Here is a 24,082-nt window from a genome sequence, read left to right as displayed (position 1 = left end):
GGTACAAAGAAAGAGTAAAGAGACTTTGCCAATAGTATCATTAGCAAAAGAAGGGTGGAGAAAATTGCATTACATTGCATTGCAACATTAATAAACATTTAATTTCTGCATATGAATTGAGCACTCAGTCTCCTGTGAAGACACCTCAGATGCACTTGAAAACAAGGCTTAACACAACGTACATTTTTAGCATTCACTCCCAGTGAAGTGAAATGGCATCTGTTTATAAAATTTTAGCAATTATAGTAATGTTTTTTATTTCTCCTGTTTTAATGCCAGCACTGTTTTTGGGGTGTGTATTGTATGATTTTTTCAATTCAGAACTGCCACCTGGAATTGAGCAACCTCTAAAGCTTCGTTTTTTCTACTCCCTGATGATTACAACCATGGTCGCGGTAAGTTAAATTTCTTAACCTGGGGATTTCAATTTTGCTTGGGTATTTGGGAGCTGGAGGATAATGTCTTAAGGGGAAAAAAAAAAAGAAAGAAGCAATTCATGCTCCTGAAGCCTGTAAACACTGATATATGAACCCAAAACATGTTAAATTAACTCACAAAATTGGTATGACTAGTCCTAAAAGCTTCTTTAGATTTTTTCAGTCGAACTGCAGCCACTTTATGCCGGGATAATGTTTCACATGAAAATTTAAAACAAATATCTAGATGTATCCTGTACATATTGAACTGCATGTACATGGAATAATGCTGTCTGTTCAGGAGCAAGCCAACGTCACTCCTCTCCTTCCAAATTCTTTCTTTTCAACAGGGAAAGATTTTGGAGAAGCTGGGGATCTGCAATGATTTAACCATACTGCGAGTGGTGCTCGATGGGATACCCCCACGGAGAGATTCCAAACTGCTTATCAAAGATCTCACAGTAGATGAGGTACCACTGAGGATTTATCAGCCCAAAAGCCCACCCACTGGCAAAAGAAGAGGAATTCTGTATTTTCATGGAGGCGCTGGCACATTTGGGAGCATTAGTAAGAAAGGGGCAAGTTTTATTTTTCAAGTCAAATCCAAACCTTCACATTTTTGCCTTCAGAGCTGTGTCAGTCAATGTCTGCCCTGTCCTTCCCAATGTCACCAGTCTTTGCAATCTCAGTGCTAACTGGAAGGTATTTGTGGAATGAATAGTTTCATGTTAAGGGGAGTCACAGCTCTGCTTCCTTCAGGCTAGAGACCTGTGATCCAGAAATCCCTCAGCCTGTTCTCTGCTCTCAGTGAGGGACTCTGCTCTGCTAAGACTACTCTATCTTATATAAAAGATATAATATGGGTCCAAGCAAGAATTTAAAGAATACATTTAAAAAAATTCTGTGAGTAAATTCCCATTCATGCAAACAAGGAATCCAAATGACAGAAAATATAAATACCAAATGAGCAATTTGGAGAAGTTTGATTTCTATGGTCACATGGTACAGGACACTTGATTTCTTTTCCAGAAAGGGAGACAACCCTTGTCTCAGTAGCTGGGAGTTCAGCCTCCTGATTGCTCTGGATCTCCTTCTGAGCAGCCAAGGCTTTGAGTGTTTCCTCTGCAAGCCAAGGCCCCTAACATGGAAATCTGAACTTAATTCCAGGGGCCAGAGAGAGCAATTTGAGGGGTTTGAATCCTTTACTGTTTCAAAGGGTAGATATCTGCACTATACTGGGTAGACTGGAGTTTCCTGGCATCCTTCAGCCCCATGCAGGAGCCACAATGTAACTCCCAGTGCTGCAGGGCCACCTCTGCACTGGGGCACAAATAACCTACCCTGCTGTACTCAGAGCATGGGATTGTGGGTGGAGTGTCAGCCTCACATCTACAGCTATTCTGGGTGGCAGTGAGGACTCTGGAGATGAGACTCTGTGATCTAAGTGACAGGTGAATTTCTTTCACTGGAAGAAACAAACCCACAGCACAAGTTACACAATGAGTCCTTGTTCACATGGTACAGCTTAATGTAACAGCCATACCTGTACACTGAGAGTGGCACCTGACCTTTGGCTTCAATTCCTGCTGGTATTTGATAACAGGAAAGCAACCAACATGATGACAATGTTCAAAAGGACTTGGGGTATCTCCAGCCTTGGCAGCCTGAAGTCTGCAACCAGCAAATTAGCAGAAGCTATAATGAAGAAGAGAATCAGTGGACAGATAAATGTGATTTATTCCTCAAATGGATATCATGCTTCACAAATCCCAGAATCATTGAATGGTTTGGGCAGGAAGGGACCTTAAGTCTCATCTCAGTCCAAGCCCCCACGATTGGCAGGGACACCTTCTGCTATTCCAGGCTGCTCCAAGCCCTAGGATACTTCCAGGGATGGGGCAGCCACAGCTTCTTTGGGCAATCTGTGCCAGGGTAGGATTTCTCACTGGGTAGGATTTCTTCCTAATATCTAATCTAAACCTACTCTTTATCAGTTTAAGTTTTTTAAGTCAGCAAATACATGAATGAAGGAGACTGAGTTGATAAAACCCACTCTGATTTCCAGAAGAGTCTCTTAAAGAGGCTACACACCCATGACACAAGAGGGAAGCTCTTCCATTTGGATAAAAGCTCATTAAAAGACAGAAAAAAGATGGGTTATGGGAAGCTCCTGTGAGGCTCCCATAAGGATATCTGTGCTGGGACCAGTGCTAATCAATTTACCCAAACACAGAAAAGATGGTGCAAGCTGGTGTGGTACTAAGTCCTTTGAGGGTTGTAAATGGATGGCTGAAAAACTGCAGAATGTCTTTATGGCAACAGAAGATCAGACAATAAAGTGACAGGTGAAATGGCTTGTAAAGAAGTCAAACAGATGAACAGATCATCCTGACTATATAAATGAAGCAGTGGACTCCAAGCAGTGGACTCCAAGCAGGAGCAGGAAGATCTTGCAGGAAGAAGATCTTGCAGGATGGAGATCTTGGGATTATGGTAGGAAATTGCCTGCAAATGTTGACATAGTGCACAGTAGCATTCAAAAAGCAAATAAAATTCAAGGAATTATTAGTAGGAAAGGAAGACACAACAGGGTATCTTTATGCCACTGTAATAAATCCATGGTGTATTAAAATACTGTACTTACAGTTCTGGTTCCCACTCCTCAAAAAGGATAGAGCAGTACTGGAAAGACCTGGAGAGGCTGTCTAGGTGAGAAAAGTGCTTCTGTGCAGAGTAAGTGAATGGACTATGACTCTTCAGGCTGCAAAAGACGCATAAAGACAAGACACAAAGTGACTACAAAATCATGAGAAGCAAGAGAAGTTAACTGGGGAAGGATTTATCCAGCATTTCTTACAGTACAAGAGTTAATGTCACCCAGTGGAAGCACTGAATGCCAGGTACAAAAGGAGCAGATAGAAATGGCTCTTCACACCTTTGTCAGCAAGCAAGGGAATTCCTCTCTGCACAAAACTGTTACTATTTAGGTTAAAATCGTGGGTTTAAGAAGTGGTTTGGGTAATTCAGAGAAGAAATATTAATCAAGGGCATTAGGTATAAAGTCAGCTTCTGTCTCAAAGGAGCACCCTCAGCCTCAAACTCCTGTATGCTCCATATTCCTGTATGTTTGTCCTCAGCTCATGCTCTCCTCAGACACCTTTTGTTGATCACCAGGTGAGCTGTGAGATCAGCCCAGACAGATTTCTGGGTTTGCCCACTATCACCATCCTTACATTCTTGGGTGATGCCCTGAGAGCTGCTGACCAACAGAAAACTTGTCAACATGTAAAGATCACATTCCATAGTACAAGCTTCTCATAGGTCCCATGTCACAGGGCATATGTTCCACACAGCACATGTTCAGGGAAAAATATTTTCATTTCAAAAGAATATTTGATTTTCAAATCATCATTTCTGATAAACTTTCTCTTTAGGAGCCTTTGAAAGAATATGCCGCTATATGGCCAAAAAATGCAACTCAGTGGTTGTGTCTGTTGGGTAAGTGCTATTTCTCCACAGAAGTATTTTTGGGAATGCAGCTCTCCGTTGAAACTCTTCTGAAAAATATGCTGAAAATATTTACTGTTTTAGACCATTTCCCTATTTTTTCACTTAAACCTTTCATTTGATTTAGAAATGTGCTTATAGGCAAAGTATTCTAGAATAGCTGTAACATCATTAGTTTGGCTTTCCAATCTACACTAGCTAAACCCAAATACAATCTTTAAAATTAAGAAAAAAAAGTCTACATAGCAAATGCAGTCTACCACTACCGTGACCAGTGGCAGCTGCAAACACAAACTGAATGTTTATGTATATTATATATTATTTATTATTTTAATATATTTATATATTTTATATAGTATATAATATATACCCATAATATAATATATATAATATATATGATATATATCTAAAATATCACATATATCTATGTATCTATAAATTATAAATATATAAAATTTATAGTAATATATATATAATTTATAATACTGCTGACAATAACCAGAGTCTTTGACATTTCAGGTACCGTCTGGCTCCTGAACACCCCTACCCAGGACAATATTTTGACTGCCTCAATGCCACCTTATACTTCATGAGGAATTTAGAAGAGTATCACGTGGATCCTGGTCTCATCATCATTAGTGGGGACAGCTGTGGAGCTAATTTTGCTACAGTTATTTGCCAAATACTGCTGAATGACAGAGATCTGCCAAAAGTACGTGCTCAGGTCCTACTTTACCCAGGACTCCAGGGGCTGGATCTGCAGCTGCCCTCCTACCAGCAGAATGCTTTTGTCCCCATGCTGCCCCGGAAGATGGTGATCTACTTCTGTTTTCGTTACCTGAACAGAAAACCCACAGTTTGGAAAGATGTTCTGCAAAACTGCCATGTTCCTGAGAGTATGAGACACAAGTATAAAAAATGGGTAAGTGCTGACCTTATTCCTGATGAATTTAAGATTAGAGGCTACGTACCACCGAAACCCTCATCATATAAACCCGAAGTCCATGAAGCTATCAAAGACATTTTAGCAATAACGTTTTCCCCACTTTTAGCTGAAGATTCTATTATTTGCCAGCTCCCTGAATCCTACATTGCAACCTGTGAGTTTGATGTGTTGAGGGATGATGGTCTGTTGTACAAGAAGAGACTAGAGGACAATGGTGTTCAAGTGACCTGGTATCACTGCGAGAATGGCTTCCATGGAATTCTAGCCTTTTTTGGCTATGGGATTTTTTCCTTTTTATCTGCAAATAAGATAATGGATAGTATTGTGAATTATATAAACAGTTTATAGAAGTATTTTGCAGAAGAAAGATGCAAGTCATGCTGTATCTTTGATGAATTTATACTTGGCAAGGAGTGTAAACAGTTTTGATTTATGGTTTGGATTTTGACTGCATTTTGTAGTTTCTGATTCCTGCTTTTGTAGTGACTCTCAAACAAATGTTAAGATTATTTAAAGTGTCACTATTCTAGAAAACATTCTTGTAATAACACACCAATAAGACTGAGATGCAAAGGCAAGGCACCTAGCACATCCTGGTTTTAGTTTCACTAAAACTACAGCAATTCCAGTATCTTTGCATGGCTGACACACACTGAAGGTGTGAATTTTCCTGAAGATTCTTCACCTGTCTAGAAAAGCTGAGTACAACCACTGAGGTCTGCTTTGGTCCTTGTGACAGACAGGAAGTGTTGATGGTGTCAGATGGAGAACTCAGCTTCTATGAAGTCTTACAGCAGACACTGAAATTGCAGCCATGAATTTAATTTCTAGGGTTAGTCTGTACAAAGACTACTCTGCTCCAGAAACAGGGAAGTCAAAAGGAAGGCTCCTGTCTGGAGCAGAAATCCTAATCTAGAACTAGCGTGGGTTTGATTTGGTTTGGGATCTGAGAAATAATGTTTCATTTTGGAACTTCATTCTCAAACTGGAATCCCTGAACTTTAGCGTGTATGTTAGGGAAGTTCAGAGGTGAGATTTTTCCATAGCCCTTGTTTTCTTTCAAGATTATATTATGCTCAAGGCTACCTGTTCTGCTGTGTTGAAAATATTCTGAAAATCATGTAAAGAAGGCAGAGAAGCACAATTTTATATTATCACTGTAATGCTGTGGTGATTCTGTGATGCTTTCAACAACAAAAAATAAACAACTAGCACTGCAAATATTTCTGTTATAAGAGTGAGAGTTACATTTGCTAAACACATACTGTCTGGTAAACCTGACTGAAGCCCCATGGTGAAAGGAATGACAAAACACAGGCATGCAGAGACCACAATCTTGCTACTTCCACCTGGTCACAACTGTGCTGTGCACAGCAATTAACTTACCAAACAACTGGATACAACCACCTGTGGCAGGGGGAATGTAACTGTGAAAACACAATTCAAACTGAAAGTCTACAAACACTTCTGGATGGACTGGATTTTTTTTTTCAAATCTGGGCTTTTGCTGATTTTAAAAACAAGATTTCCTTCTACTTCAGAATATTTTATGACAAACATGTGCCCAATTAAAAACATTCAACTTCTCGCCAGAAAAACAATATGAAGTTAATTTTTAAATAAAATTTTGTAACTAAAATGATGTGGTACTTCCCCCCCATCACTTATAATTTGACTTTACAACAACAACAACAACCAGTAAATGAAAAAATTCCAATGCTAACCCCCCACACTGCTACCTAATAAGGTTAGATTTTTTCCTCTTTCCTTTCCCTGTGAATTTGAAATTTCATTGTTCTGACATCCTAGTTGTTTGAAGAGTTGCAGGCTTAGATTCACAATTAATTCATTTGCATCATTTAAAGTACACCTTCCCTACATTAGCAGAATCCTACTCTTCAGCAAGAACAAGATAGAGCAGTTTGATTTGAAACTCTTTAATCACTGCTTATCTTAAGTCATTTTATGCTGTACTTGCTGTGTGCAAAGTTACTGAAGGTTACCTGCAACAAGGTCACCTGGTAATGAACCTAAGTCAGCCTCCTGTGGCTTTTTTAAAGCATGTTCTGCTGTTAGAAGAAACACAAATACTAAAGAGAACTGAGGTTTGGGTAATGACAGAATTTTCTAAGTGCACCTTTCCAAAGAGCGCTGGTGACAATCTCTTTGGTCCTTCTGAGTGACAATCATCACGTGCAGGTTCCCACTCCTGAGGAAATCCTGCAGATGGGTGTTTTCTAGTGCCACAAACTCAAAGCACACAAATGCCCTCTGTCCATTTTCCACCTCCAGCTAATTTATTACTAATGCAGTTCATTCATTACACTCTTCTCCCAGCTAAGCACTGGTTTGTTGCAAAAATTCCAAAATGCTGCTGATATAGATCTGTTAACAAATCAAGGACTTTGACCAACTTATCTTTTGTGAAATAATGGAAGTGAGGGGGAAAGAAAGCGGGAGAGGGAAAGATACCTGCTAATGTATTTGTAAAAGGGAGGAGAGAGGTTTTTACTGGAGCAAACAAAGAACAGGAAGATGAAGAAAGAATCAGGAAGTAACAAGCCAAATATACCTTGGAAAGTCAAATCAAAAGACAGATCACTGCAGTTCAGCAAAATGGCAGTTGTACTCACAGTGCTGGTGTTATTCTTAGGTGGTTTTCTTGCTGGATTTGTATTGTTGGTCATGGGGGCAATTAATTTTGATTTTTCCAACTCAGAAATTCCTCCTGGAGTGAGCCAGCCTGCAAAGCTCCGAATCATTCATATATTTTTAATATGCACAGCTGTGGTGGTAAGTGAACCTGGTGTGGTTTCTGGGGGAAGAGCAGTCAACCTGTAGATGTTAAACTTTCTACAATGCTAGAAGGCTGCATGGAATGATGTTCCAGAGAGGAGAGCAGGGCATTGCTGACATGCTGCATGTTTTATTTAGCTGAGTGTTGCTAAAGAAACCTTTGCCATACCTTTGGCAGTGCACTGCTCTAATCCAGTCCTGCCCAGCTCTATCTGAGGCAGTACCTAAATGCTGCCTTAGCAATGGTGTGTGAAAGTCTGACTGTGCTTCTGCCCTGCCTCCAGCTGACCTAGCAATGATTTGATTAATTATGGTTATCCATGTTGGATCATTTATATTTCCATTCTGGGTTCAGACTCTACCAGATGTCTTTGGGCCGTGCTTTCAAGCTTTTCTTGTGCTTTGGGATGAGTTCTGTATTTATTCTGAATAGAAAATGAGAAAGTGACCATTTGAGAACTGGCTTTGGGAAGGGAGAGTTTCTGTCACACCAGTGACAAAATTAGGTAATGTTACCCAAGAGGAGCTGAAGGAATTCCTCTGCCCAAAGCACATTTATGTAAGTCCTGCAGCAGCTAAGCAGGATTGTCTGATGGGAATGAGGGGCCCTGGACAGCCCAGCTTCTGCAGGTGAACCAGCCTGTAAAAGTGTGGGAAGGTAATCAACCTCCAAGAGCAGCACCCAACATCTGGGGAGCTCTGCTGACAGAGGAGCTCACTGAATCACTGGTATTTCTATGTAATGACAGGTGTAGAGATGAGACATGGCATTAGATAGGAGCTAACAGAGGTTATGCATATATTTAATAATTTAATTTCATTTAATTTTAACCTGCAAAGAGAGACAAACTATTTAAAATTTAAAAAGAAAAACAAAGAGAAAAAATTTCTCTGTCAGAAATATTCTAGATTATAGCTGACCATAGTAAAGAATTCTAGATATATGTACTCTCATGCTTTGGCTGCACAGAGGTGGTAATTAGAAAGAGATTACATCACTTAAGCAGCTGGAAAAGCCAGTTCTCTTTTTATCATCAATCACTGCCCACTATCACCATAAACTAACATTGTATGCTGCAATGTAAACAACACAGGGTGAAAAAAACCAAACAAGCTGAATGTAAAAGTTAAAATATTCTTTGTATTGTTCCATTCCTGTTTGGAAAATAGCAAAAGCAAAATAAATAGTTTTATCATGTTTGTATACAATTGGAGACACTAAGACTAGTTTCTGTAAGAAATTAAAATCAGTGTAGTGCAAAATGTCTTGGTTTTTTCAAGAAATCTTTCCTCAAGATTATCACAAAGACTATTATAAATAGTTGAAATCGCTGAAGAAAAGGCTTTTCATAGACAAATATATTGAGAGTCATGACACTATTGACAATCTATGTAAATGTGGCTGTCTAATCAGAAATATTCATAACAGAATCCTGAATATTATTAACTTGATCCAAATATGTTCTTAAGGACCCAAGTACTGGTTGGGATGGCTGAACAAAGCATTTCAAAACAGAGGCTATGCCTTTTTTTTAATTTATGCAAAATTATGTTGGAGCACTAGCTCTGATTTGTATTCATTTCTGCCTGGCATGAATATCCCTATGGCACAGAGAATGAACAGAAGTTCATTCCTACTAAATATCTCAGGATATTCTCGTCAGTGCATGGCACACATTAGTGAGACCTAGGAGATGGATCCAAAAGCAATTATCAAATATATTCTTAACTTAGTCAACTCTACTGGGCAAGTGTCTCTGCCATGAAAATCAGCACCAGAACAATCATCTTTTGTTATGTTTTCACATCTGCTAGGGAGCAAAGGTAGAATAACCAGTGAAAACCCAACTTGCTTTCAATGTTAGGTAAAGGACCCGTTGAGGAAGCAGAGTGATCTGTTTCCCCAGTCTATCACTGCTGCATTGTTTGGGATTCTGTTCTTTGGTTCATGTGACTCTCTCATCACCTCTCCTGATGCTGCTGTTACTTGTTCAGCTGTCCTACACCTGCACAAGTACTCTCTTAGTTTATTACTGCCCTAAAATTCACAACTTAGGCACTGTGAGTTAACTGTCCACACAGTCCCTTTTCTTTGGGAAATACAGGATCTCTTGAGTGAGCTCTCTGTTCTCTTTGCCTTTGAACAGGGAAAGATTTTGGAAAACATTGGCATCTGCACTCAGGTGGGCTTTGTCCGGTACATGCAAGGCAGAAAGACTCTGGGGAAAGACCCAGAGCTCTTCATCGAGGATCTGTGGTTTGACAAAGTGCCTGTAAGGATTTACCAGCCTAAGGCTCCATCTGCCAGCCAGAGGAGAGGAGTTGTGTTTTTTCATGGAGGAGGATGGGTATTTGGAAGTCTTGGTAAGATATCTAACAGAAAAAAATACTATCATTTAGTTTAAGAAATATATACTTCATAAATAGTAATGTTGTTTTTTCTTGATCTGTAGCAGCTGCAAACTTTGAATATAACCACAGGTTCAGTCTCGTAATTCTTGTTGCCAGAAGAAAGTATCTCCTGTGGATCACACGATTTTTCTTACAGGACAATGATATAAGGGGAAAAAATACTGAAACAGGAGGATGAGGGAGTACAAAAGAACTGAGGAGCTCTGTAGGAAGCAGCAGAGAAAAGTAGAGAGCATTTTCTTCTTGCAATTCTTTGACTTCTCCAATAGCCAACATCTCTGGAGAGAAAATGCATCCCAACCCAAACCCAAACCCAAATCCCACCAAATCTCTTTCAGAGACCCACGAAAAGCTGTGCCGCTTTATCGCCAGAGAAAGTGAATCTGTGGTTGTATCTGTGGGGTGAGTCTTTGCTCATGCTAGTTTTGAGAGATTACTTCCTATAGTGTAAATATCACCTCCTGTCCCCCAATCATAGCAACAACCTTTCTCAGAGAAATGTCTCTGTGGGACTTCTAAAGTGTGTGCTTGTCTCGATTCTGCTGCTGTTTGGAACCACTGAAGACTCACTTGGGCTGTTTTCGCTGTCTGATTACATAACAAATTATACTTTGGGATATCTAGATGGAAAATGAAGTTTTGAATCAATGTTTTCAAATTCCAAACTCAAAACTGATTGTAAACAGATAGTAAGCTTTATGATCTTAACACTTACTCAAGGAAAGCCTGCTTGATACTTAGAGAAGCAGAGTGTGAATGACAAGCTAATACATTTTCATATACTGGCATAATGATTCGAATGATGAGAATATACAACATAACTCTATGTAACAAACACATAAACCAGAAGTATTGTCATTTGTGTCCAACCCATGAAAAGCTGAAGCAGAAAGTAACTAAATAATTGTCAATAAAACCTACATACAGTTGGCTGCTAAGTACTCCTGTGCTGTTAAAGACCTAAGAGACATCACTAATGGATGATATCATAACAAACTAATCTTCACCACCTACTCATAGCTTATGGATGATAATCCTGTGGAGACAGTAAAAATTCTGCAGAGATCAGGGGATTCCTGGTTGCAATACATTTAAAACTAGTATTTCCTTCTCTTCCACGTGACTCTCTGTGTCCCAGGTACCGTTTAGCCCCTGAGCACAAATACCCAGCTGCATACGAAGATTGTCTGAATGCCACCCAGCACTTCCTGCAGCACCTGGAGCACTATGGTGTGGATCCTGCCCGGGTCACTGTCTGTGGGGACAGTGCTGGGGGCAACCTGGCAGCTGCTGTGAGCCAGACCCTGGCAGGCAGCTCAGAGCTGCCCAAACTCCGTGCTCAGATCCTCATCTACCCAGGCCTTCAGGCACTGGACTTCAATTTGCCATCCTATCAACAAAATCGGGGAGTCCCTCTGTTATTCCGAGAACGTGCTGCTTTCTACGTGTTGCAGTATCTAAATGGAAATGCAACAAATCTGGAAGAGGTCTTGGAAGGTTCCCATATTCCTGTAGATATTAAATTAAATTATAGGAAGTGGGTGAGTCCAGACATCATCCCTGAGGAATTTAAGGTCAGAGGCTACAAACCACATGTGCTACTTGACTGTACAACTGAAGTTTTTGAGAAAATGAAAAGGTTCTGTGAGCCCACGCTGTGCCCACTGTTTGCTGAAGACACAATTATTCAGCAGCTGCCAGAAACTTTCATCCTGACCTGTGAGTACGACGTGCTGCGAGATGATGGCTTGTTGTACAAGAAGAGGCTGGAGGACAACGGGGTTCGAGTGACCTGGTGCCACCTCGAGGATGGATTCCATGGAATCCTAAACTCATTTAATAGTGACTGGTTGTCATTTCCAGCTGGAAAAAGGGGTCTTGATAATACTGTGAATTTTCTAAAAAGCTTATAGCAGCATTTTTCTGAGTTTCTGTAAGAATTGACAAATTTCTGTGGCCTTTTATGCTTCTAAATTCCATATAGAATGTTCAGATAGGACAATTTGTTAATAAGAAATTATGCCAGTGTGATCACTATAAAGATATTTCAAAAATACTATGAAAGTTTCTTTTACTCCTGTTTGAAGTAGTCCATGCACAGTCTGCCTGTTTTAATCATCAGTTTGGACTAGACACTTGTTACTCTCTCAGTACATATAAAAGATGCAGTAAAATTTTAAGCTAACATCTGGTCTGACCTATTTTATTCAATTATAATCGATGGTTTCATTCTTCCTAGAAGTTGTGTTTTGGAAAGGAGAAAGACACTGACACTCCAGTGCCATAATGCACAGCCTGTGCTCTCTGCTACGTGTAAAACCTGAGTTTAAGATTCCCAGTCACCAATTTGAAGATGTCTGTAGGCTGGAGAAACTGGTATTTTAGACTCAAAAAAATGAAATCACATTAGTTAACTTGACAGCTAAAACTGCAACTGTCCCCAACAGAAATACTCTATTGATAGCTTTGTTTAAATTAGAATGGGGAAAACAGTTTAAGTGTTTTCTTATGTTTATCAAACATATGGGTACACTGAAAACCTCGTTCTTGTGCTTGAATAGAATCCTAGAATCACAAAATGGTTTGGGTTGGAAGGAACATTAAAGCTCATCTCGTTCCAAACCCCTGCCATGGGCAGGGACACCTGGCCTAGCCCAGATTGCTTCTATCCCCAAATAATCTAACAACAAAATAAGACTGATGTATTCACTTTAGAAGACCACGTTACTTCTCTTTTCCCCCTACATCTCCCTTGTTAGTTCCCGTTTTCTTTTCTCAATGTCCTTGTTGCAAGCATGTATTCCAAACTACGTACAGCATGCCCACAATGCAGGAAACGAATGCCGTGGCTGCAGATCAGGTGCAAGGGACAAATTAATCTCCAGCTTGCTGGCTCTCCGTCATAGACTAGAACTTCATTCAGACTCAGCTGCTGTCTCTGAGCACTCACTGTTATCATCCACAAGCCAAGAATTCCGTAATCAATACCAGACCCTTTATCAGTCCCGCAATTACCATAAACACAAACAGGAAATTAAACATGCTGACTCTTCCCCAATGTCATAACTAGTGGCACAACACTTTCAAGGACTTTAAAGTGAGCGACACCTGAGAGATCTCTTGCAACAGGGACTGCTCTAGGGCGTACCAGAGAAAGCCAAATCACAGATAGGTGTGAAGATACATCACCTCTGGATACGTGAAATGGCATTTTTTTATCTACTGCCAGTGATACTGCTGGTGATTTTGGTTGCTTCATTCATATTAGCAATCCGGAAAACAATTCAAACTGAGTATGCCAATTGTAGCATCCCTCCTGGAGTGAGCAATCCTGGGAAACTTCGACTTATTGTTGCTCTTTTGATCATCACATCTACTGTGGTGAGTAACTCTGCCATGACTTCTGCCAGAAATGCTGTTAGATGTTGTTTTTGTTGTATGTGTAAATACCAGAATCCTGCTGGCTGCATCAAGGCTTAAATGATGGCTTTTCTTTTCTCGGGGCTGACTTGAGAGGATGGTTTTTGGAAAATCATTTCTGTTAGACCTCAGGTAGAGTTTCAGTCAGATTTTCCCTATTACACAGGGATTAGGTCAACCCATAAGAGCCCAAGCTTTATCAGCTGACCTCCTCTAATTAAATTTAAAATTAAATATTTATAAAAAGTGAGATCGCTTAGATTTCCACTTTAGCTAAGCACACATGATGTTTTTAGGCCATTCTTGGGGCTTTCCAGGAACATGGAAGGCTCGGTAATGGAAATACCACTAATGGAAAGCTGGGTGCTTTTTAAGATAGAAACTCCAGAAACCTTAGAGGGAAGAGAGCACTTGGGAGCACTGGCAAGTCCACCTCACCAGGTGCTCCCCACCGGTGACCCTTCAACGGCCCTTCACTTGCCAGGAGCTCCCTCATCAATTGACCCTCACCAGGTGCCCTTCACTGGGTGTCCCTCACCAGCTGCCCTTCTCCAGGTGCCCTTCACTGGCTGCTGCTCAGCAATTGCCCTTTTGCAGGTGCCCCATCACTAGGTGCCCCTCACTAGGTGCCCTTCACTGGGTGTCCCTCACCAATTGCCCTTCACCAATTGCCCTTCTCCAGGTGCCCTTCACTGGGTGCTGCTCAGTAATTGCCCTTCTCCAGGTGCCCCATCACTAGCTGCCTCTCACCAGCTGCCCTTCACTGGGTGTCCCTCACCAATTGCCCTTCACTCACCAGGAGCCCCCTCACCAACTGCCCTTCTCCAGGTGCCTCATCACCAGCTGCCCCTCACCAATTGTCCTTCTCCAGCTGTCCCTCACCAGCTGTCCCATACCAATTGCCCTTCTCCAGCTGCCCCATCACCAGTGCCCCTCACCAGTGCCCCTCACGCGGTTCTCCCTCACCCCGCTCCCCTCACCGGCCACCCCTCAGGACTGTAGGCGCGCAGCCTCCCCTCAGCTCACCCGCCTGTCCTCCCTCTCCCCACAGGGCAGGATTTTCGAGCAGCTGGAGCTGTGCAGCAGCCTGGCCATCAAGCGGCTGGTGTTCTCGGGCCGGCGGCCGGAGCCGGTACCGGGGGTTCGGCAGGAGGACGGGCGGCTCGGCCGGGTTCCAGTGCGGCTCTACCGGCCCTGCTCCCCGCCCGCCGGCCTGCGCCCCGCCGTGCTGCTCTTCCACGGCGGCGGCTGGATCTGCTGCAGCCTCGGTAAGGCCCCGGAGCTGCTGTGACACCAACCCCGCCGGCACGGAACCCCCTGGCATTGCTTTTGTAGTGTGAGAGAGTCAGGAGTTGTTTTATTCCTGGCCACCGTGTGTGTGTTTGTGTGTGTGTGAGAGGAACTCCGGCCTCCACACAGAACTTCTTCAAAACTTCTTGTTCATACATTTTTATCGAACAAAGAAATTAATGTCCATTGGTTCTAAGTTACTTGTCTTTCATAAGTTGGTGTTCTATCCTCTTGAGTCTTTCTAGTATATTTTTCCGCTGGTAGGGACTTTCCAACACATACACTGATTCTTTTGTTAGCTGCTTCTTTATCTTTCAGTTTCTGCAAAACGTCCTTGTAGTCCATAAATTCTGTCCCTCTTGTATCCAATTTCAACAATACACACCCTCTCCCAGCCGTGTTCATTGGAGCATTTCAGCGTTAGTTCACCAAAACTTCAAAGTTTCAGTGGATTTTCCCAATCAAGCCAACAACAGGCTTTGAAAAGAAACTTAGCATCTTAAGAGTGATTTAAGACTAGCACATGGCTTATAGTTAATATACTGGTTATGAATAATTAAAACAATTGATTAAAAATTAATTAGAAAGGCTATATAATTTCCAACAGCTGGAAGGCTGAAATCCAGCTGGGCTTTCCCATCCAGGGCTGCAAAGGGAGGCGGTGGGCAGGGGGAGAGGGATGAGGGGAGCTGGAGGATTTGTGGGCAGAAAAACATCCTTCCATGTGTTTCAGATTCCCACGAAAGGATCTGCCAGTACATTGCCGAGGAAAGCGGTGCTCTGGTGGTGTCTGTGGGGTGAGTTACAGCCAGGCTGCCCCAGGGAAGCCTTTTTGCCTCTTGTCGCTTCTCAGCACTGCAGGGATGTGCAGCTGGTGGGAATGCTCCTCCTCAGGAGCTGGTCCCTTCCAACTCAGCATTTTCTGTGGCTTTCCCAGGATCCTGGGTGTCCAGACAGAATTTCAAGGGGGCTGTTTTAATTTCTCCCTCTGCTCCATCAGCTAACTGCAGACACAGCCTACAGTAAGGTGCATGTGTCTCCCAATACAGAGCTATGCTGGCACCACACAAAACCAAGGAATGCTTTCCAGAAGAGCTTTCCAATGTGTTGAGAAATGACTACTAAACCAACCTGGAAGGTGGTGATTCAGTAATCCGTTTAAATAGGCACAATTACCTTGTAAATTTCAAGGAGCTTTCTAAAAGTAAGAATCAAATGCTAGTAAGTTTAATACTAATAATACTGAAAAATATAACTGTCCTAGTTGTCTAAGTAAAGAAAAAATAATTCTCAAAATGAAATATCATAAGTAAAGAGAGGTGCAAGTTGATTAAATTACTTAGTCCACAAGCCAGATGCAGACTACACCAGAAGACAAAAATGAAGTTACATCACTTAATTTGTGATGAGGGCTGCTCATGTTGTCTCTCTGTGTCCCAGGTACCGTTTAGCCCCTGAACACAAATACCCTGCTGCATATGAAGATTGTCTGAATGCCACCCAGCACTTCCTGCAGCACCTGGAGCACTATGGCGTGGATCCTGCCCGGGTCACTGTCTGTGGGGACAGTGCTGGGGGCAACCTGGCAGCTGCTGTGAGCCAGACCCTGGCAGGCAGCTCAGAGCTGCCCAAACTCCGTGCTCAGATCCTCATCTACCCAGGCCTTCAGGCACTGGACTTCAATTTGCCATCCTATCAACAAAATCGGGGAGTCCCTCTGTTATTCCGAGAACGTGCTGTTTTCTATTCTTTGCACTACGTACAAGGGGACACAGCAAATCTGGAAGAGGTCATGGAGGGCGCTCATATTCCTCCAGACATGAGGCTGAAGTACAGGAAGTGGGTGAGTCCAGATAACATTCCTGAGGAATTTAAGGTCAGAGGCTACAAACCACACAAGCCCTGTGAATTCAATCCTGAAGTTTATGAGAAAGTGAAAAGATTCTGTGAGCCCACCCTGTGCCCACTGTTTGCTGAAGACACAATTATTCAGCAGCTGCCAGAAACTTTCATCCTGACCTGTGAGTATGATGTGCTGCGAGATGATGGCTTGTTGTACAAGAAGAGGCTGGAGGACAACGGAGTTCAAGTGACCTGGTGCCACCTCGAGGATGGATTCCATGGAATCGTAAACCTATTTGACTATCATGGTTTGTCATTTCCATCTGGGAGGAGGGGATTGGACAGTGTTGTTGCATTCATAAAAGATCTGTAAAAAGAATTCTCCCTCTTCATGCTTCTCCCACTAATGTCTCTGCTTAGGCTCCCAGACCTCAGGTAATGCTGGTCAGCAGGAATGTGGCACCCTTTGATGTGTAAAGTACTAATTCTGATATCCGTTGAACTTCAAATTAACACAGATCTTTTCCTCATGAGACTCCTGACAGTACAATCTTTGCAGTTTTTCTACATTCTGTGTTTTTTTCAAATTGGCATCTGATTGATTCCTTGTCTTTAATTACTAAATTATTGACTTCTGTAAAAATAATCTATGTGGAATGATTTGGATTAAATGCTGTTCACTAGAGCCAGAATCTTCGTGATGTCCATTTGATAAGCTACAAAGCACGACTTTATTTAACTAAAAAGTACAAGCTAGGCACATTGTGAGCTGGAGGGAAGAGATAGAGGAAAACTCTGGAGAAACAAGCAGAGATCAAGATCTCAGTGAAGAGACTGAACAAATGTTCCATGGCTGCAAAAGTAGCAGTGCAAGGCCAAAGTTGATGGGGGACACCTTGCTAGAGGCAAGTAAGGGCTGCTCTGATTTTGAAATAATTGTAGCTCTGCAATATCCTGTTTAATTTTGGACAGTCTCCACTTTGCCCGCTTAGGGCAGGAGATTCTGTTGAGAGGAAATGCTGACATCAGGTTTTAGAAAAACAGGAAGGATCAGTGAACTGGGCTCTTAGTACTGAAAGGGACAGCTTAAATAGAGAGAGAACATGAAGCAAAATGTTTTCATGTCCTTCCAAAGGATGTCCCCCCGTACTTTTTCAGAATCTCTGCTGTGATTGTGTGCTGGAATCTGTCAATTTGTGCTTCCTCCATGGCTTGAGTTTCATTTACAGCATGAGGCAGTGTATTCCCTGACAGGATGCTTCATTACACCCTGCTGATGAAAGCAAGGAAGAACAGCAGTGAGCACACTCAGAACACCCATACTGGGGACAAGGAAATCACAGAATTGTGAGGGTTGGGAGTGACCTCTGGAGATCATCCAGTCCAATCCACCGCCACGGTAGGGTCACCTGGAGCAGGTGATGCAGGAACACATCCAGGTGTGCTTGGAATGTCTCCAGAGAGGGAAACTCCACACCCTCCCTGGGCACCTGTCCCAGTCCTCTGCCACCCTCAATGTACAGAAGTTCTTCCGCGTGTTGAGGTGAAACTTATGCTTTAGTTCATGCCTATTGCTCCTCGTCCAAAGGAAATCCTCAGAAAAACAGCAACAAAATCACAGAGGACTGAGGAAATCGGAACTTTTTACAAAAAGAAATGCTGACTGCCTTTAGATTTCCCTGCGCCAGGACAGCCCTTCACCGAACCGTTCCCTTCCGCTCCCGCAGAGAATCGGGCACTGCGGGCAGAGGCAGCGCGGCGAGGCGGCCGTGGCAGCCCCGGGGCGGCGGGAGGCGGCGCCGGGCCCGGCCGTTCCCCGGTACCGCGCGCAGGTCACGCCGGGCCTCCTTGAACCGAGATTACCCGGCCGGCGCCTCCGGCCGCTCCGCGCGGCTCCCCCCGGCCGCCCGCACCATGACCCCTGCGCCGGCTTTGCGGAGCGGCCGCACTCGGCCCGTGACGGGGCCGCGGCTCTGCCGAGCGCTGCCGGGGGAGCCCCGCGGGGCCGCGGCCGGGCCATGGCGCTGCTGCCCGCGCTGCTGCTGCTGCTCCTGCCCCTGGCGGCGCTGGCGGCGGCCGCGGTGCTGCTCGGCCTGCCCGGCTACGACATCCCGCCGGGGGTGAACCAGCCGGCCAAGCTGCGCCTGGTGCTGACCGTGCTGCTCGGCACCGCCACGCTGGTGAGTGGCGGTGCGGGGGGCGAGGGGCGTTCGGGGGCCGCGCGGCTGGGCAGGGGGGCGGCGGTTGCACAAACAGGGGAGCCGGAGGTGCGCGCGTCCCGCCGAACCCACGGCATGCTGGCGGTGCCGCCGCACGGGATGGCATGCGGGGAGCACCCCCACTTCTGCCCCGGGATACCCCCCGGTCTGGACACCGCCCGGGGCACCGCCGGTCCGGACACTGCCCCCGATATCCCCCGGTCGAGGATGCTGTCCCGGACACTGCTCCCGATATCCCCCGGTCGAGGATGCTGCCCCGGGCGCCCCCGGTCCAAGCGCTGCCCCGAGCACCTCCCTGTCGAGGATGCTGTCCCGGACACTGCCCCGGGCACCCCCGGCTGGGCTGCTGCGGGGAGCACTGCCCATGTCTCGGGCAAACCTCATTCCCGGTTCAGGAACGTGCTGGGGCGTGTTAGCGGAGATTGCGAGCGGCTGATGGCAGCCCCGGATTCAGGGCTGGGCTGCTGTTCTGCCTGGTAACTGCCCGCACCTTCGGGCGGAATCACCTTGCACAAGGAAAGCTGCAGCCCTTCAGCGGCTCCTGCCGCGGCTGACATTTATGGCACAGAATCCGGTTAGGGCTGCTTTACTTAATCCCTGGACTCCCTTTGGCAGCGTTGCATAAACGGCATTAGAGCCCTCCTCAACTCTGCCTCTGTTACTTGCTGTCTTTGAATTTCTCAAAATCTTCGGCTTTGTCACTCCTTTAGCCACAACGTCACCCTGCTGTCACACAGACCTTCTTTTCCTTCACACAGATTCTTAAACCATTTATATCCTCTTTAAATTAAATTTACTGACTGAGCTGCCCAGCAATCCTGAACCCCACTAGCAGGTGACAAGACAGACTTGCTGGGCATTAAAAAAAAGGGATCTTGTTTAGCCAGTGAACTGTTTGATTCCCAGCTTCTTGTTTGTTCACTTATTACATCAGATTCATAGTCTAGCTTGCAAGAGCATTGCAAGAGCATTGGGAAAAGAAGCGACTTCATTTTGCTCAGTAGATCTGTTGTGCAAATAAGAAGCAGTAACTAACTAACTTGCACAACACAGCTCAGCACTTTAGATTTGCAAATTTACTGAGTTTTATGGTCTAATTCATGAATATTTGCTTTCACAATGAAGAACTGTCTCTACGTATGGTATTTCATTGTTGTTTTCAAGTATAAATGAAACAAGGATGACCACAAATATGTGCAGGACAATGCTGATGGTTAAAATATGTATCCAAGACAACCAATTTGGCTGAGCTTTATGAAATTTCTGATGTGGTTACAATGACATTGGATTTGAGTAGCGCAAGTACATTTTTTTACATACTGTAGGATGTGAAAACTTGGGAAAAATGTTTTGGTTTTGAGTCAGAGCTCTGTGTTTCTTTAAATTTTCCCCCAAATACAGTTTGATATAAGTATAATGCAGAGTTTTTATACCCTGGCTAACTCCAGACTTCTAAAGATGCCTTAATTTCTTTTACCTTTAACAGGGAAGGATTTTGGAGAAGACTGGGCTTTGCAGTCATATCGCTTTTGGTCGATACGTGCGACAGGGACGGAAACTAGGGCTGGATCCAAAGCTCTTTATCCAGGATCTGCAGTTTAATGAAGTACCTGTGAGGGTTTATCAGCCTAAAGCTACCTCTGATGGGCCAAGGACAGGCATCCTGTTCTTCCATGGAGGAGGCTGGGTTTTCGGAAACCTTGGTAAGATACGTCCTGGAGGAACTGTAGTAGTATAGAAAGAACTTCCTCATCTATTTAGAAAACAGAAATAAGTTGAGGTTTCAGCATGTGATTTGGGAGGAAGTCTGAAGCCTTTCTGGAGTGGACATTCCTTAGGCTGTCTCAAAGCTGAGGGCAATAGCAAAGCACTAATGACAATATTTCTTTTGCAGATACCTATGAAAAGGTGTGTCGCTACCTTTCCAGGGAGAGTGACTCTGTAGTTGTGTCTGTACAGTAAGTGAACCCTACCCAGTTCTGTTGTTGGAAGATTATTGTTGCTGTGGTGCTGGTTTTGGGGATGTTCTTTTTTGGCAGAGGAATTTCTCTGGAATTCAGTGAAGTCCATAAAGAGACAAACAGTGATAACGGAGATTTCACAGCCCTTAGCTGTTCATTCCCAGAGAGACTCAGAAAAGATACAAATGGAAATATTTGGCACACTAAGGAAGTCTATAAAAGCCAATTAAAAACTTGGGTGAAAAATGTCTTCCTTGTGCTGAACATAAGGACATGTAATAAGATGCGCCAAGCAATTGGGAACCATGGGAAAAGAGAATAATCACACTGAAATACTCCCATTTTACACATAGGAAGCAGAGGCACAAAATTATTAAATAATCTTGTCAGGAGTACAGAGGGAGTTTTCAGCGTCACTAGGAACTGTACAATTCCTTGCTCAGACCATTAATCAGAGACAGTCCTGCTTGAGTGAGTCCTTGTGATGAACACACCATTTACAGCTTACCTGCAATCCCAAACAGCATACAAGACCATTTCCTGAATACTACTACTGATGTTTCTGTCTCTTCCACTTGTCTCTCTGTGTCCCAGGTACCGTTTGGCCCCTGAACACAAATACCCAGCTGCATATGAAGATTGTCTGAACGCCACCCAGCACTTCCTGCAGCACCTGGAGCACTACGGCGTGGATCCTGCCCGGGTCACTGTCTGTGGGGACAGTGCTGGGGGCAACCTGGCAGCTGCTGTGAGCCAGACCCTGGCAGGCAGCTCAGAGCTGCCCAAACTCCGTGCTCAGATCCTCATTTACCCAGGCCTTCAGGCACTGGACTTCAATTTGCCGTCCTATCATCAAAATCGGGGAGTCCCTCTGTTATTCCGAGAACGTGCTGCTTTCTTTGCTTTGCTGTACCTCAAGGGGAATGCACTGTACATGAAAGAGGTCTTGGAGGGTGCTCATATTCCTCCAGACATGAGGCTGAAGTACAGGAAGTGGGTGAGTCCAGATAACATCCCTGAGGAATTTAAGGTCAGAGGTGTGAAGCCACTTAACCCCACTGATTTTGTAGCTGAAGTTTATGAGACGGTGAAGAGAGTCTGTGAGCCCAACCTGTGCCCACTGCTGGCTGAAGACTCTGTTGTTCACCAGCTGCCTGAATCTTACATCCTGACCTGTGAGTATGATGTGCTACGAGATGATGGCTTGTTGTACAAGAAGAGGCTGGAGGACAACGGGGTTCAAGTGACCTGGTACCACCTCGAGGATGGATTCCATGGAATCATAAGCCTATTTGATTACTGTGGCTTCTCATTTCCATCTGGGAAGAGGGGATTGGACAGCATTGTTACCTTTATAAAAAGCTTATAGTAAACATCTTAGATTCCATGAGTCTGTTCATGCCTCAACCTAGGAAAATATCTTTTTAGGATATTTAATATCAGGTGATGGGTAGTCAGTGAAGGGCAGCCATTAACAATGATAAACAAGGCTTATCAGAATCTCATTCCAGCTGTTAGTTGGAACATGGAATATGCAAACCCTATCCAAGCTTGTACCATGCTGCAAGCCCTTATCTTTAGCTCTGTCAGTAAATAACAGTTCTCTGAATGGACATTGCAGTTGAATGGACATTCAGTTCCAGCTGTTTAAAATAAAATGTATCTGTGTGAAGAGAAGCTGTGTGTTGGCAGGTGTGTGTGTGGTGTGAGAATAAAACACAGCTGGCTTTAGTGGGTTGTGAGCCACTGTTTTGGTCAACAATAAATAAATACAGCGCAGCCTCGAGTGTGATCAGTGTCACTGTGGGCACAACAAGCAAATGGTTCCGTGGCCAAGCAGGTCCAACATCACCTGTGTTTGTCAGCACACAGGCAGGACTGGAGCCCCTTTCTGCCCCAGTTGTAGCACTGGACTACTGGGTAGTGTTTCACCCACATAACTTGAAGGACAGTTCCATCAGCGAGGGAGGGGAGTGCTGGTGGGACAAACAAATACAATTGCATCACAAGAAGATGGGCAGAATTGGTGTAAAACTGCACCCAAATTTCTACTACAGCTCTCATTGGAAACTGGCTGGAAGGTGAGAAGCTGTGCTGTGGGGGTAGTAGAGGGCTGTAGCTGTCAGCTGGAGAACAGCCTCAGCTCACAGGAGAAGGATAAATAAAATAATAAGTAATAAAATGGAGAAGGGTAAGCATCTTCTTGGCGTGTATTAATTCATTCTGTTTATGACCTGCCCTTCCTCTCCCTAAGCCAGGGCAGAAGCAATGCCCAAGCACAAGTTGCATTGAGTGGTTCATACTGCATATAACATCAGCCAATTAAAAATGTCATTTTTGGCAGTCACCCGAGGCCGTGCCACTTACACACAACTATATAGACAATAACATGTACCAACATCATGCAAGAGATGTCAGAATTTAATACTTATATCAGAGGATCTTCAATAATCTGGATATCAGTCTCATTTGCTTGTAGAAACATGAGCATCTTTGCAAGCAGAGCTGCTTGGTAGATTTCATGCCCTGCTTAAGAGCTCAGCAAAATTTTGTCATTAGACTTTTAACTTTGTCAAAACATGCCAGTTAGGTTCAATATTAGAGCTGTTCAGGCAAATCCTCCTGACTCTGCTAAAATTGCTTCCTTCAGATTTTTTTTCCTGGAACCAAATGCCAGACTGTATTGCAGTCTGCTGCAGCAGAAGTAGAACAAAGGGGGGAAAATGCTTCATTCATCCTTTTCAGATGCTGGTTCCCATGGCAGGTGCTGGTATTTAACCAAATTAACCAAACCACAGGTTATTTTTCAAGTGCTGTACAGTATCTTTTATTTACACTAAGGAACCAATCCAAAATTTTATGCTGGCTGATTTCACCAGCTGACTTTACCAGCTGAGGCAAAGAACACAGAGCAGACTTCTTCCCAAAAGAAGCGCTTGTGTAGATGAAGAAAGGAGCACTGGGACAGAGCTGCTGTGAATACTGGGCTGCCTCAGCAATGCTGAGTGTTGTGTATCTCTCACATTTATAAAACTCAGCAGAACAGCCTCATCTGCTTCCCAGCTCACAGCCCAAACTGAGGAGAACCACGCTGGGGAAATGTGAGGTTAGGAGCAGAAAATTCCAATGTGAGGCTGTGTGTGACATTCCAGGCAATGATGATCTGTGACTAATACCTAAATCCTATTTTATATATCCTTAAACAACTCTGTGTAAAGGAAGGCACTGCAGCTTTCTGGCCATTCAGAGCTCCCCTGTAGCTTGGATTCCAGT

At 43.9% G+C, this 24,082-nt stretch overlaps 4 protein-coding genes across 4 annotated transcripts; all 4 read left to right on the top strand.

Moving 5' to 3' along the window:
* Positions 1 to 212: 212 nt before the first annotated feature.
* On the top strand, positions 213 to 5,217 carry LOC146428317 (arylacetamide deacetylase-like 4). Its single transcript, XM_085079851.1, has 4 exons — positions 213 to 395; positions 767 to 983; positions 3,851 to 3,914; positions 4,443 to 5,217. Exons 1-4 carry the CDS (start codon positions 213 to 215, stop codon positions 5,215 to 5,217), a joined length of 1,239 nt encoding a protein of 412 aa, XP_084935977.1.
* A 2,223-nt stretch (positions 5,218 to 7,440) lies between these two features.
* Positions 7,441 to 12,262, top strand: LOC146428316 (arylacetamide deacetylase-like 4). Its single transcript, XM_085079846.1, has 4 exons — positions 7,441 to 7,662; positions 9,813 to 10,029; positions 10,416 to 10,479; positions 11,216 to 12,262. The coding sequence occupies exons 1-4, from the start codon at positions 7,486 to 7,488 to the stop codon at positions 11,988 to 11,990; spliced, it is 1,233 nt and encodes a 410-aa protein (XP_084935972.1). The 5' UTR covers positions 7,441 to 7,485; the 3' UTR covers positions 11,991 to 12,262.
* A 1,004-nt stretch (positions 12,263 to 13,266) lies between these two features.
* On the top strand, positions 13,267 to 17,008 carry LOC146428315 (arylacetamide deacetylase-like 4). The gene is made up of 4 exons (XM_085079852.1): positions 13,267 to 13,458; positions 14,549 to 14,765; positions 15,521 to 15,584; positions 16,228 to 17,008. The coding sequence occupies exons 1-4, from the start codon at positions 13,282 to 13,284 to the stop codon at positions 17,000 to 17,002; spliced, it is 1,233 nt and encodes a 410-aa protein (XP_084935978.1). The 5' UTR covers positions 13,267 to 13,281; the 3' UTR covers positions 17,003 to 17,008.
* A 427-nt stretch (positions 17,009 to 17,435) lies between these two features.
* LOC146428314 (arylacetamide deacetylase-like 4) lies at positions 17,436 to 22,588 on the top strand. The gene is made up of 4 exons (XM_085079848.1): positions 17,436 to 18,809; positions 20,335 to 20,551; positions 20,743 to 20,806; positions 21,404 to 22,588. Exons 1-4 carry the CDS (start codon positions 18,648 to 18,650, stop codon positions 22,176 to 22,178), a joined length of 1,218 nt encoding a protein of 405 aa, XP_084935974.1. The 5' UTR covers positions 17,436 to 18,647; the 3' UTR covers positions 22,179 to 22,588.
* Positions 22,589 to 24,082: the final 1,494 nt, after the last annotated feature.

Source organism: Lichenostomus cassidix, chromosome 21 (genome assembly GCF_008360975.1).
Source record: "Lichenostomus cassidix isolate B80296 chromosome 21, HeHo_3.0, whole genome shotgun sequence".
Lineage (NCBI taxonomy): Eukaryota > Metazoa > Chordata > Aves > Passeriformes > Meliphagidae > Lichenostomus > Lichenostomus cassidix.
This window is presented reverse-complemented; position numbering and strand designations above follow the sequence as displayed.

Bases quoted from the DNA above. Each gene is read 5' to 3' on its own strand.
- LOC146428314 (XM_085079848.1), top strand. From the start codon at position 18,648: ATGGCGCTGCTGCCCGCGCTGCTGCTGCTGCTCCTGCCCCTGGCGGCG. The intron at 18,810-20,334 runs GTGAGTGGCGGT...TACCTTTAACAG, and splicing joins TGCTCGGCACCGCCACGCTG to GGAAGGATTTTGGAGAAGAC. The intron at 20,807-21,403 runs GTAAGTGAACCC...TCTGTGTCCCAG, and splicing joins TCTGTAGTTGTGTCTGTACA to GTACCGTTTGGCCCCTGAAC.
- LOC146428317 (XM_085079851.1), top strand. From the start codon at position 213: ATGGCATCTGTTTATAAAATTTTAGCAATTATAGTAATGTTTTTTATT. The intron at 984-3,850 runs GTAAGAAAGGGG...CTTTCTCTTTAG, and splicing joins TGGCACATTTGGGAGCATTA to GAGCCTTTGAAAGAATATGC. The intron at 3,915-4,442 runs GTAAGTGCTATT...TTGACATTTCAG, and splicing joins TCAGTGGTTGTGTCTGTTGG to GTACCGTCTGGCTCCTGAAC.
- LOC146428315 (XM_085079852.1), top strand. From the start codon at position 13,282: ATGGCATTTTTTTATCTACTGCCAGTGATACTGCTGGTGATTTTGGTT. The intron at 13,459-14,548 runs GTGAGTAACTCT...CTCTCCCCACAG, and splicing joins TGATCATCACATCTACTGTG to GGCAGGATTTTCGAGCAGCT. The intron at 15,585-16,227 runs GTGAGTTACAGC...TCTGTGTCCCAG, and splicing joins GCTCTGGTGGTGTCTGTGGG to GTACCGTTTAGCCCCTGAAC.
- LOC146428316 (XM_085079846.1), top strand. From the start codon at position 7,486: ATGGCAGTTGTACTCACAGTGCTGGTGTTATTCTTAGGTGGTTTTCTT. The intron at 7,663-9,812 runs GTAAGTGAACCT...GCCTTTGAACAG, and splicing joins TAATATGCACAGCTGTGGTG to GGAAAGATTTTGGAAAACAT. The intron at 10,480-11,215 runs GTGAGTCTTTGC...TCTGTGTCCCAG, and splicing joins TCTGTGGTTGTATCTGTGGG to GTACCGTTTAGCCCCTGAGC.